This window comes from Parasteatoda tepidariorum, chromosome 1 (genome assembly GCF_043381705.1).
Source record: "Parasteatoda tepidariorum isolate YZ-2023 chromosome 1, CAS_Ptep_4.0, whole genome shotgun sequence".
Lineage (NCBI taxonomy): Eukaryota > Metazoa > Arthropoda > Arachnida > Araneae > Theridiidae > Parasteatoda > Parasteatoda tepidariorum.
This window is the reverse complement of record NC_092204.1, coordinates 25,568,852-25,582,666: the sequence shown is the minus strand read 5'-3', so window position 1 is coordinate 25,582,666 and position 13,815 is coordinate 25,568,852. Positions and strand designations below refer to the sequence as shown.

At 30.3% G+C, this 13,815-nt stretch overlaps 2 protein-coding genes across 7 annotated transcripts in view; one reads left to right on the top strand and one right to left on the bottom strand.

Annotated features, from left to right (window-relative positions):
* Window positions 1–2,240, top strand: part of LOC107455203 (tight junction protein ZO-1) — a 327,629-nt gene extending 325,389 nt beyond the window's left edge. For all 6 annotated transcript variants that reach the window (XM_071177703.1, XM_071177697.1, XM_071177706.1 and 3 more), the window contains 2 exons: window positions 813–956; window positions 1,785–2,240. In XM_071177703.1, coding sequence (XP_071033804.1) covers window positions 813–956; window positions 1,785–1,882 — 242 coding nt within the window. In that variant the 3' untranslated portion in view covers window positions 1,883–2,240. The remainder of the gene's footprint in view (window positions 1–812; window positions 957–1,784) is intronic.
* Window positions 2,239–11,520, bottom strand: LOC107455205 (isatin hydrolase). The gene is made up of 3 exons (XM_016072703.3): window positions 11,294–11,520; window positions 6,287–6,519; window positions 2,239–4,250 (listed from the first exon to the last, which is right to left on the bottom strand). The coding sequence occupies exons 1-3, from the start codon at window positions 11,333–11,335 to the stop codon at window positions 3,569–3,571; spliced, it is 957 nt and encodes a 318-aa protein (XP_015928189.1). The 5' UTR covers window positions 11,336–11,520; the 3' UTR covers window positions 2,239–3,568.
* Window positions 11,521–13,815: the final 2,295 nt, after the last annotated feature.

Here is a 13,815-nt window from a genome sequence, read left to right as displayed (position 1 = left end):
CTTTTAATACAATTTTTGTTGTTCATTTTTATAAAATTTTTGCAGTTAATATTAATACAAGTTTCGGTTTGCAGTTTATTTAGTTTTATGAATACAATGGTCACTTGTGGAGTTCTCTTGTTCCTGCTTCACTGTATTGTTACTTTACTTCCCTGCCTACTTTTCAGAACATGCCTCTGCTAGATTCCTAGTAATGTAACTAGTGTGTGGAGCTAATATGCAGAGAGCTGACACCGTTTCTAGCTAGTGAGCTTTTTGCTATTCGAGGTGTTGGAATTGTGTTAGGAAAAGAAATTAAATACTTTAGTTATGTTTTTGCTAAGCTTCTGATGCAAGTGTTGTTTTTCATTCTGTTCAGATGTTTCGATAAGATGTATCCCAACACTCCCAGCCGTTTACACTGATATAAGAAATATAAGAAAAAAATGGAGTATTTTTTCCCCTTCTTCAAACTTTTTTAAAGAACAATAAATAGTACTCAAAATAAACATCTTCTTGCTTCTGAAAGGTGGTGGTTTTAACAATCTAAAGACAAAGAGAACTTCAAATAAGTTTCCCATCAAAAAATTTTGGTCTTTCTGCTTAGCACTATAAATTTTTTTAATTCATTATAGTAAATTTTGTAATGTATCATCACAACCTGAAGTGGGCCTTAGCTTTTTCTAGAACCTTTCTCCGTGTCGTTCTCTTTATGATAATTAAAATGATTACTGTGTGATAATTAAAATGTAGGTTCATTTGCAAGTTTTTATATTAAAATTTAATACTAATTTTATTTCATTCGAATATCAAATATATTTATTTATTTTCAGGAGAGACTTTACTGAGCCCCTTAGTGATGTGCGGTCCACACGGTCTTAAATTCAATATTCCAATTGAATTAAGGCTGCCCCATTGTGCCTCAATAAGTCCAGATAGTTGGTCTTTTGCTCTAAAATCAAGTGATACTGCAAATGGTAAGAAATAACCTGCTTTTCTTCTGTTGTTTTTTAAAACCTAGGAAATAGGTAATGGCTATCATGGCATCACACACCTGTTATTTTTTCTTATATTTTTATTTTTTAAAAAATTTTGAAAACAAGAGGATCTTAATGTCTTACCTAACAATTGCTTATACCCAGGGCTGATTGTGCTCCGGAAAAAGTGCGGATTTCCGGATTTTTCGTTGACAGTGATCCGGAAGCTTCCGAAGATCAAAGGACCAGACGTTTCAAAAAATCATTGATCACAGAAGTTTCCGGAAATCAAATTTTCAAAGGTAGAACTTAANAAGTTTCTGGAAATCAAATTTTCAAAGGTGGAACTTAAAAACACAGTTTATTTTATTTGTTTGTAAGGGAGAACCAGAGAGATACTTTATAAGCTTAGATTCATGATTAATATTCATTTTTTATCAGTTAATAGTTGTTATAATCATAAACTTAAGAAAGAAGGACATTATTTGTAAATTTTAATTACTTCTCCAGGTCATCATAGGTATGTGTAAAATTTTAAATATATTTTAAATAAACTAAGAAATATTGAGAAAAGGGAGAAAAAAAACCTTATTTAAATGTTTTTCAATTTAAACTGTTTTTTTTTTTTTTTTTTTTTAAATCTCAAGAAATTTTCCGGAATTTTGACTGGAACTCACAATCACCCCTGTTATACCCCTCCTCTCTCCAAAAAAAAGCAATTCTCAAATACCTCCTCCTCTTAATGTGCTTCCAGAGCATTTAAACAGCATCTAACATGCTGAGACAGGTTATTATTTTATCTTATTCTGAGTTGAATGTTCTTTTCAGGTGAGCCTGCAGAGTGGCAAAATTTGGAAAGCAGAGATGGCATGACTTCTAGCCGTGTAGAAAATGATTATGTGTCCGTTCTAGTAGATCATTTTTAACAAATTATTGTACATTTATAAAAATAATAAATATGTAAAGTAAAGCAAGAACTTTGCCAAAGATTTTTTATGAGAATAGCTACATGAATTAAAGAGAAATATGACAAAACTAATTGTTATATAAATGATAAATTGTTATTTATATATACTACTATTAAATTAATATTATCAAACTTAAAAACTCTATGTTATTTAAATGCTTTTATTAATTTTCAGTTTTTTTAATTTTTATTTCTGTTTCTGTCCTAGTTTTAAATGTTGTTTGAAATATAAGCTTCTTTTTTTTACATTTTGTGTTTAAGTATTTTTATTGTATATAAAAATATATGTTCTAATAAAGTTAATTCTTTAAAACATAGATCATTGTGAAAGTTTATTTTTCTGCGTATAAATTCACAATTATTGGTTTTTCTAGAAAAACAGGTTAGGTTTAACCCTCTGAGCATTGTCTTTTTCTGAACTTTCAACTGAAAGCTTCCCTGCATCAAAATACTGTGTTCCCCATGTTGTTCAATTGGAGAGTACATTTCTGTTCAATTGTAGCAAGGAAATTTCTGTTCAATTTTACTCAGTAGCTCAATTCTTGGAGGGTTATATTCAACAATTGTTTTTTGAAAATACATTATTAATAGAAAGCTATAGCAGTAGAAAGTATAAAATTCATTTATCTGAAGATTTCCTTTAAAAAAATAACTTGTAATGATTACTTTTTCTAATACTTTTCCAAAAAATTTCAAATAGTAAGGTTTGTAAATTTTTAAAATCATTTTAAAGTATGCAATTTTAAATGATAAAATACAAAGTTTGAACCAAAGCCGTCTTGTAGTTCTGGAGAAATCAAATTTTAAATGTAAAACTTTTTTAAATTGAATAACTAAGAAACTGTTTGGTTGATTTTGTTAAAATTTTGTATTTCATCATTTAAATATGCATTCTTTAAAGTGATGTAAAAAGTATTAAGTAAATTAATAATAAATATTCATACAATTATTTTTGAAGGAGATAAACTCCTTGGATAAACAAATTTTATACTAGTGTTTGAAAATTTTTCAATCTCTTTTACAAAATATCCTCGTGATATGATATAGCAAAGTACACAAAAAATATTGTTAGAGAGCCCAAACTTTCGACTGCTTTTTTGTCTAAATAAAGGAGAAATCATTTTCCTGATGTTGGCTTCCTCCTATGTTTTGAAGGTAAAGAACTCAATTACATCGGGAAAAAAGTATACTTATGTATGTCGTAAAAGTATACATATAATGTATGTTGTATGTACAGTGAAACCTCCAGGAAAGACCACCTCTATGTAACGACCTCTATTTATGACCACTTTTGGGAGGTACAGAATTTTTTTCACAAACTTTGTGTTGGAGAAAACCTTTAGGAGAGACTATAAAAACCTTTCCCATCGACCCAAGAAACCTCTGCACCAAATACGGAAAAAGTTAATTAAGAAAACCCGAAAAAAATGTCAAAACAAAAAATATTAACAAAACAAATAAGAAGATAAGATTAAAATGTATAAATGTCCGCCCCTCCGTCAGCAAAGCTCATGTGACAATGTATTTCTATGATCTTTTTACTGTGGAGAGAGAAAAATGATATGAATCGAAGCTTTTTAAGATAGTCTTTATAATCTTCGTTTCTTGAAGTTCTATTTTACACAATTTGAAGACATAACTAGAACTATCTATTGGAAAACCTGTAATAGTAACTTGTAGCAATGAAAATAATCAGATATATACTCATTCCTGGTAACCCATTAAAATTTCCACCGTTAAACATTCCATTTGGAATTTGAGCGAGTAAACGACATGGAGCACCACTTGCCGATTTGAGCTTCATCGGCATGACGTATACCATTGCACCGGTTGGTGGCAACTGGTCCAAATTATTCACGTTTTCAAGCCCATAAATATTGTTCGTCATCAAAGCAACATGAGTTGACGGTCTTTCATTTGGAATGTCTACCGACATCGTGTCTATTCCGACGCCAACAACCTTTCGTTTGGCGACTAACCATTCCGCTGCTTCTGCCTTAATGGAAGGAAATTTTAGCGCAGAGATATTTTTTTCTTCCGTTCCAGTGTAATTCAGACGATCTGGCCAATACTTTGACCATCCGGTATAGACAAGCAGGAGACTATTGTCAGGTATTTGGCCATGAATATCTTCCCATGCCAGTAGCAGGTCCTTCGTTAAATGTGAATCAGAATTGACTTCTTGGCTTACGTCTACTACTACGGCGGGGACAACCAGTCGCTCCAGAGGTATATCAGATACGCACCAGCGTCCCTTTGCGAAGTGACAGGGAGCGTCCATGTGGGTTCCACCATGCGTGGCACCATATATTTGATCCTTCTGGTACCTGGAAAGAATGCATTTATATAATTTGCAAAGTGTTCTCTAAACAATAATCTTGACATGCATAGAATACAAAATATTCTCCACGCTATATTGGCGATCGAAATGGGCTACAGGTGGCGTAGAGTAAAACTCTCTACCTATGGCAACACTTCCCAAACTTTCACCTTAGCGCGTGGAGAGTCGTAGGAGAAGTAAGTGCGTTAGTTTCTGTCTTGATTTTCAACAGGATTAAAACTTTTAAATTAGAAAACTATATGGAACTAAATACTACATTGAAGATAGTTCTTAAAGAAAGTGTCGTCGAAATTTAAAAAAAATTTTTGACAATAAATACGAAAAATATTAAGAAAAGGAAAAATATCGTAGTTCATTCCTATACAACTGAGAAGAGGAGGACAGGGAAGGGGACGGTCAAGACATGGAACCGGTCTTCTTCCCAGATGGCGTATTCAAGGGTTGAGATAGTGAATTCTTACTACATTCTTCCCTTCCTTTTAGAAGAAAAAAATTATAATCACTGGGATTGAATTTAGCCATAGATTGAAAAAATGGGTCACTTACTCAGTGCTATATTTTTAAGAAGAACACCAAAATATCTGTAAGTATAAAACGCAAATTCCTCCTTAAGTCAATAGTCATTCTCTCACTTCCCATGAAATAAGAAAAACTAAAATTTGGAACATGTGTTTTTTATGAGATAAATAGAATAAATAGTTTCATTTCGATTTTTCGTAATTTTTTGGGTAATTAGCCTAAGTAAAAATAATGCTAAATAACACGCTTTAGTTTACCTCGAATTTAGAAGTCTCATATTTCGACTACGTGTTCCTTATCGGATGAAGGGATTTACTTAAAAAGTTTCATTTCGATATTTTGTAATTATTGGGGTAATTAGCATAGTTGAAAGTATTACTAAATAATGTGTTTTTACCGAGATGTCTGAAAATCGACCCCGTGTGGCTTACTACAATAAAAAAAAGTTACCTTTCGATATTTTATAATTATTGAGATTATTAAGGACAATCACCTTAACTGATAGAAGTGTGAAATAATATTTTTTTAATCAAATTAAATTTCTCAAATTTGAATCATAATAATTCATGTGTTCCTTGTCAAATTGCAAGGATAAATTTTAAAAAAAAAAGCTTTGGTTCAGTATTAGGCAATCATCGCATTAATTAGTCCAATTGACATGCTAAATTGCAGTGATTAATGCTAAATAACATGTTCCCTCCAATTACTACTAAGTGTTTGACGTAGCATAACCGTTTCCGGCTTTTGTGCTATTAAACGAAGTGGAGAGTTCATGCAGGTGGACCGAACAGCCACCGTCTTATCTTATTACACTGAAATACTAATGCTGAGAAGTCAGAGCAATGCTGTCGAAAGTACGGTGCAAGCGTTGAATTCATGAATATGAAGGACAATGTAGCTGTAAAACTGCGAAGCGGTTCGTTCGTAATACGGAACCACCTGGTTGCCACATGAGGATAGTAATTCATATAATTTCAATTTATCGGTGAAATTTGTCCCGAAGTGGACTGAACGCTAAGACACGGTTCCCAGTAGAACACCGAAGACAAGCATCCCTGGATGCGTTAAGAAAGCGGATGGATGACCACTTTGATCAGCCTGCGTAGGGAATAAGTGCATCAGTTCCCGTTAAACTGTTCTACCGTAAAGTGCTCAACTTCGCGTGCAGGTCGTCTGGCTACCAAAACAGAGCATGCGGATAAAATAGATATATATTTCCAGGATATATGTTTATGGAAGAGATGGTCTGTGATCGCCTGTGGAATCTTCGTAAAATAAGAAGTAATCGATATTTTTTTATGCATTTTGCCTTCGAACAAAGCTATCATCTTAGTATGTAAAATCCAATTGTTAAGTGAAAAGTTATTCAAGATATAACGCCATTTTTTTAAAATTCATACTTTACATATACTTTAAAAAATGTAATTCTAGCATTAGGTTTCACTGCTCTCAATATAGATAAAAAGAAATAACATATATCGTATAGTTAAGGTGAAAACTTACCAAATGTTTTTGTCTGGAAGAGTTCCATTATATGTGACGTTGAGGACAAGAGATGGTTCTGTCACCCAATAAAGAGTTGTATTATCAAACACGTGAGTCAAATCAACCAATTGGAATTTGTCCACAACTGAAGTAGATTCACAGACGGCTATATTGAAGTAGTACCAGACTGCTAGAACATGCCAGATGATAAGAGCTTTATGAGTGGGCTTCAGCCTAAAATGTCGATGATCCTGAAATAAAATATGGTTTCATAAACATTATTGGAAATGAATTTGATTTGCACTTCTATTAAAATTTCCGCGATACTTTCTTTAAGAACTATTTTTAATGCAGTTTTGAGTTCCATACAGTTTTCTTAATTAAATTTTTTTAGTCTGCTCCTAAAATATGTTCGTCTTAAAGACGAAACTAATCTGTTCTTAAATTAGTTTCATCTTAATCAAAAAATTCTTAAAATTTTTTAATTAAGACGAAACCAATGTACTTTCTTCTCCTATGACTATCCACACGCTGAGGATGAAAACACGAGAAGTGTTGCCATAACTAGAGAGTTCCGCTGTGTGCCATCTATCACCTGTTTCGATCGCCAATAAAAATAATCCAGAAAGAATTTTTTTTTTGTAATTTTGAAATTTAATAATGATCAAAATGTTTTGGAATTGGCTATTTGCACTTTAAGAAGAAGGAACCGTGGATACCCACACATGTGACCATGGAAGTCAGCACCAATTAATCGTTTATATAACAAAATGGCGTGTTAAATTTGAGCTAAGTTTCTCCACATAAGTTAGAATGCTAATTAACGTGAAGTAAATTAAATACAGCGCTGTATCGACATCGAATTCGTTGAAATATAATTCTTTCTCGTCTACATCTTTTACTTTGCTTAAGAATTATTATTTGCTTAAGTATTTTATTGTAACTATGATATATTTTTGTTTGTGTACCCAGCAATTTAGATGCATACATGGCTGTCTTTGTGTTAAGTAAGAAATATATAGTAAAATAATTGAAATCTTTGTGAAAGAATATAGAAGTCACTTAAGAGAATTGAAACTAGGCAGGCTTGGCTTACTCGAAATAGAATGAAAAGAACAACTGCTAACGTAACGTAAACAAATTCCCGTTTCAGTAATTAATCAGGATTGAGCTACCCACACAACTTTCCGTACAAGTATCCCATTGGGCACTTGCAACTCTAAAAGTGAAGTGATTATGCATAACCATGTGATTTAAATCAGATTTATTTGGATACCTGTAAGCGACTTCACGTACGTGTGCTAAACCTGATTGGCTTCTGAATTGACGAATGTCACGATTTACCTACGATGGCGTCACTTGCAGAGTCATCCATTTGCAAGGTATAAAATTTTCTAAATATATTTAACACTTCCATCGTGGCAATGGCATTTGCTTCAGTCTCTGCGCTGAGAGTTTCCCTTAGCAGCTCTAAAATTGAAATAAAACGCAACTTTCTTTATAATCTGTTTATTTAGTTGATTAATTGCAATCAATAACAATACTCACTGATACAACAAAAGCTCACAGCGAATATTCTTGGGAGACGAATTATCTTGTCCGCAGCAGTGAAAGAGTTAAAATATGGGATATTGAATGCAATTTAAATGAAATAGGTCATATAGTTTTCAATTTTTTTGTTGTTGCTTACATTGCAAAAGATTTCTACTTTCATTCGTACCGCATTCGGAAATTGGATTATCATCTAGATTTATCGAATAACAGAATTTTTTTTTCTAACGGTGAGAATTTTTGTGAAGTCCCAGTGATTTCCATCACAACATCCGTAAAGCATTTTTTATTTTTCTAATTGCCATGCTTTCTTTTACATTAAGTTGTTGAACAAGCTAAGCTTGCATAGAAAGTATCAGATTGTAACCAACCTCAACATCAACTATCATATTTATCTGATTTTGTATTTGTATCAAATTCTGTTTCCTGAATTACAGTGAAAGTTAACTTCTGGTGTAAAAGTTAATCTCTAAAATTAAAATGAATAAATTTTTTTCTTTCTTTTGGGTACCAATAAAGTAATCTATATATATATTTCACTTACATGGCGACAAAAAAATGCCTCATTACAACTCCCCGAATGGCAACGCTAGAAAATCGACCAATGATTGCCGCTAAAAATGTCACATGCCAAATCTAGCTGAGATGGCTCAACATATAGCGCTTTTAAAAAGGGAAATTGAAATAACAATTCAGCTGCGTCAATCTCATACTATTAAGCTAGGCAGAAGTGAGTAGTCTTTGTCGATAGATCTCTATTTTAGTATTTTGACGAAAACCCTTTTTTTCACGAATTTATATTTTATGAATTTATTTGTTTTATTATTGTTATTAGTTATTCATTGAAAAATGAGTCTCAGTCAATGAGTCTTTATTTGAATTCAAATTTATTTTAATGACTTAGTATTTACTAAAAAGATGTAATTTTTTTTTAAAAAAAGTTGTTATATATGGATTTGAATGATTGTTTTGAATTCTTAGAATTTTGTGCATTTGCAATGTACCTAAGTTTCGGTTTTCGAAGCAAACCATATAAGACTGCGTAGCCCATTAGTTGTTATAATTTGTTTATAATAGTCTTGTTATTTTGCAATTGTAAAGGATCCCAAAAAGGCTTTATTTAAATTTTGTTAAAAATTTTTTATGCAGCTCGTTTTTTCCCCTTGAAATAACAAAATTAAATTTTAAGGAAATAATAGAAAAATATTTCCCCTCACCAAAAAATGGCTTTTAATACTCTAATTGTTAAGAGAAATTGTACAAGATGGGTTACAATAAATACTACCCCCCCCCTTGCGTACGCCACTGAGTTACACATTAGTGAGTCATCCGTATTACGTACTGCTAAATCATATCTAAATACGCTTTACATTTTTATGATTACAACTTCATGTTAGAGTCAACATGGTTTTTGGTTCTCATATCCGAAAATGGCTGAGCATCCATTGACAAAAACAGTCATGTGCCATATTCTGCAATGTAAATGACAAAAGATATGCGCATAAGTACAAAATATTTTATCAGAATTATCCGACTATGCAATAAGAATAAGAAAGTGCATTCGAATAATAATAATGCACATTCCAAACATGACTTACTATTTAAAATGTTTCAAACAATTAAAAGTATTAAAAATATCACGAAAAAATAAAATAAATTTGTTGATGATTTTAAGCGACCTTCATGCGACTTCTAATTCCAAAGTGATTTTCGACCTTGACCTGGTAGAATCGTGATTTAAATTTTTTTTTTCCTTCTGCGTGAAGCAATCTTGAAAGAAATCGTTTATCACGATCTTTCTAAATAGCAAGTTGATTGCCGGTATTTGATTGAGTAGTTGGTTAAATATTGTAAAATATATAACAACGGTCAGATTTTGAGAATTGAAGCTATTTCGAAAATATCATGCTACCAAAATAATTGTCTGTTTTCAATATGTTAGTTGCTAACTGTTTTTAAATTGATTGAGCAGTTTGATTAATTTAGATTTTTTTTCTTCAAATTGTATATTTTATGAATACAATTCTAATATTGTCAGTGAACTGAAAAAGAAATTGTGTTTCATTAAGAGCTTGTCAATTATTAAACTATCACGTAATTTAATAACATAAATTTGAAAAAGAATTCCTTTTTTAATTGAATAACAATTTTTTTTTTTAATTTTTTTAAATTGGGAAGGAGGATAATTCACCTCTAAAATGGGTCCCATCCACCAAAAAATTGGAAAACTCTTTTCCTTATAAGATTCTAAAAAATATAAGGCTTTTATTTTCGTAAAATTATCACAGTCAGAACTTCATCAGACTAATTAAAGAAATAAAACATGATGACAGTAAAATTCTTGGTCATAGCTTAAAAATAAATGAGTTCACATTAACACTAAATATGATTTTTCGCGAGATCATTTTAAATGATCCGCTAAGCATTCCGAAGATTTAAATTTTTATTTGAACATTTTAATAAATAAATAAAAATGAAATAACTAATAAAAAATTCAATATGCAAGCTTTTTTTAAGCTTGATTATTGTTATAGAAATCACTTAGAGATGGAATTAAGTTTATCGTTTGGGTTAATGAAAAACATACTGATTCATTATTATGACAATGAAACTTTTTTTTTTTTTTAAATAAGTTGTATAGCAATCTAAAATTTGGTATACAAATGTCTGGAATAAAATATTGTATCGCAACTTAATATAAGTTTTAATTTAACTTGTTTAAATTAATATATATTTTAATACAACATTTTATTTAATTATCTTTTTTATGCTTAAGATAGAGAGTTAAAATTAAGTGGATTTCCGTCCATCCTTGTTTTTGGAACACCTGTTACGGGAACGATACTGACCCCTTCTTTTTCTGTTCATTATTCACCCCTTCTTTTTATGTCCTGCCAAATGTTCAATATGTTAGTTGCTGTTTTGTTCAAAGATATGTTCAAAGATATGGTAATTAACTTTTTCCTTTTTAAATTCCTTATGTATGATTTCTTTTTAAAAAATATGATTTAGTTTGTATATTAATATTATACATCCTCCTTTCATATTGAGTCCTATAAAATTTAAATAAAATTTATATTGGTACTAATTTAGTGAAATCAAATTCTGGTTCATAGTCTTTTTCTTTAACCACTTGTAATTATTTACGCTACAAAATATAGCCTATTGCTTTACAGCGAATTTTCGTAGCTTGAAAAACTCTATCCAACATCCAACACTTATATGTAAGGATATTTAAAATGACAAAATATTAAAGAAAAATTTTACACACTAATTTACAAAAAAAGAAATTTACAAGCAAAATTTAAAACAAAAAGTATCAAAATGAGGAAAAAAAAGAGAAAAATTACCTAAAAAAAAACATAAATGATGCATCATTAAGGGAAAAAAAACAATCAAGAAATACGAAACAAAATGCATTTATGCTAAATGCCTTGATCTTAATTATTGGCTTAAAAAAGAATTTCTTCTTACCTCAATTCGTCGGTAACGACTAAGTTCACAAGAGTTTCCCATTTCTCCAATAAATGTCTGGGGAATGCTCCCCTATTTGTCCCCTCAACAAGAAGGTATGTTGAAAGATAAAATAAGTTCCAAATATAAAAATGCACGGAAGGCGAAAGTGATGCGCCAAGGATTAGACTTGAAAATCCGGATTGAGTATTTCAAGGTGTTCCTTATTGAAATGCGCTTTTTCTAGTAGCCTCTCTCTTATCAGTCTTTCGGAAGGTGTACTTTCAAGGTTATTAAAACCATTTCTTTTTTCCGTTGAAGAATTAAACGGTTAATTAATTAGAATTGATTGCGAAATGTGGCTAAAAATACAAATGCTACAGTTGAGATTAGCAACGGAAAATTTTTTATTCCTTGTTTTAAAATTGTGTTATCTTTTTGTGAGTATATATATACACACATTTTCTAATATTTTGGATAATTTAAAAAGAAAGATTTTTGTTAAAAATTATCTGCGTTGTTGTTGCATTCAATAAGTATAAAAATAGTTTTGTGAGAAATTTTAAGAAAATTTAACAGTAAAAAATTGATGTTTCCAATTTCTAGTATAACTGAAATACTATTCTTCGAAATGAACAATTTTCAATTAATTTTAATTTGCATTATCCGTACTTTAAGTTGCCTTTAATAATATTTGCAACCAAAATTAATGTTTCCAACTTTTTATCTAACTAAATTCATAAAGCTTTTTAATCAGCAATTTTATACTTATTTTAACTTAAATTAACTTATTTTAAATTGTATTTTAAGCTGCTTTGAGCAATATTTGTAATTAATAGTTAATGTGTTATATTTTAATGAAACTAAAACTAGGTAATAGCTCAAAAGCAAAAGTTTTTAATTTGTTTTAACTTGGATTATTTGTACTTTAGATTGTTTATAGCAATATTTGCTATTTAAAACCAATGTTTCCAATTTTTGACATAGCTGAAAAATTTTTATGCCGTAAAATTATTTTAACTTACTTTAACTTGAATTATCCATAGATAAAAACATGTTTAATTTTTGCTAATAAAAATTAAACTAAAAATACTAGACATCGAAATGATTAATTATTTTTATTTATATTACGCTTGAATCCTCGGAATTTCTAGTAAGTTAAATTTAAGAATATTTACATTTATGTTTTGAAAGTGTTTTTTATATTAAATTTGTTACATTATTTTTTTTCGTTTATTATTAATATATCTAAAATATGTATCCCAAATTTGATACAGTTGACATTTTTTAGCTAGTGAAATATGTGTCGATAGTTTTATAGTTGCAAAAATGTGAATAAAATTAACCGTCTGTAATAATATTAATCATAAATATGCTTATTCTTATACGTCTAAACGGCAATTCAATTTCAAAGCTTTCAAATTTATTAAATTCTAGTGCTGTTGTTGTAGGCTATTAAGGCAAGGGGTGCGATTGTTCTTGCTTTACAGTGGCGCCATCTATGGCCAAGAATTCGACTTCTGCCACACCCGTTTATAAGATGGATCCATTTATACGTCCGTTCATCCAAAAATCGTTATTTTGACTTGAACCAGAGAACGATCAATCTCCAATTCAGTGCCCACAGATGTATAATTTGTTATGGGAACATGGAGGACTTCGAGACTCGACAGATTTAACGTGCACCAGCCACCATATACTACAAGGGGAGTCTCTGGCCGGCTGGATTCGAACTCCAGTTCTCCCGAACGTGAGTCCAGTGCCCTGCCAATTAGGCTATCTTGGCCTTCAATTCTATCATTAAAACATTTTAATACTAAATATTAATAATAATATACAATGACATTTTAAAGAACGAAATAATCAATATCCCAAATTGAGATTCAAGAATTGAAAACTATATTTGTAACTAAGTAAAACTCTCTCTCTCTATATATAATAATTATTATCATGAGGAAAATTAATAGTAATTATTATTATGAATAAAATTTATAATAATTATTAATCTGAATAAAATTAATAATAGTTATTAATCTGAATAAAATTGATAAAAAAGCTTTTTTCGAGCGATTTTAGGAGCTTGCAATTTTATGAGAGTTCTTTTTTTTTTTTTTTTAGTTTTTGTTTTGTTGTTGTTGTTATTTTATATTCTTATTGAAAGAGAAAACGATAAAACCACAAGGTTCTAAGGGAATCTTTTATTTATGGCAAACACACGGTAATTCTGGGGACATTTTCCATACTTAAATGATTTTCGTCTTAGGCCTTCATTGACTTCGGAGTTACACAACTCATTAAATTATAAAAAGTTTAGAAATATTTTTTTCAACCCCTTATCGCACGAGTTTTTTTTCGGAAAAACTGGTAGTAACTGATCGAATTTTTTTGGGACAGAAAATGAACATATAAGGAAGGTGATAAGGAAATGTGGTTTGGTGTAAAAGTTATAAATAAAAAAACTACCGCACGGACAAAGTTTAAACAATTCGATCACAGGTCCATTTCGAATTTCAAAATATTAAAATCCAAATTAAATCAACTCA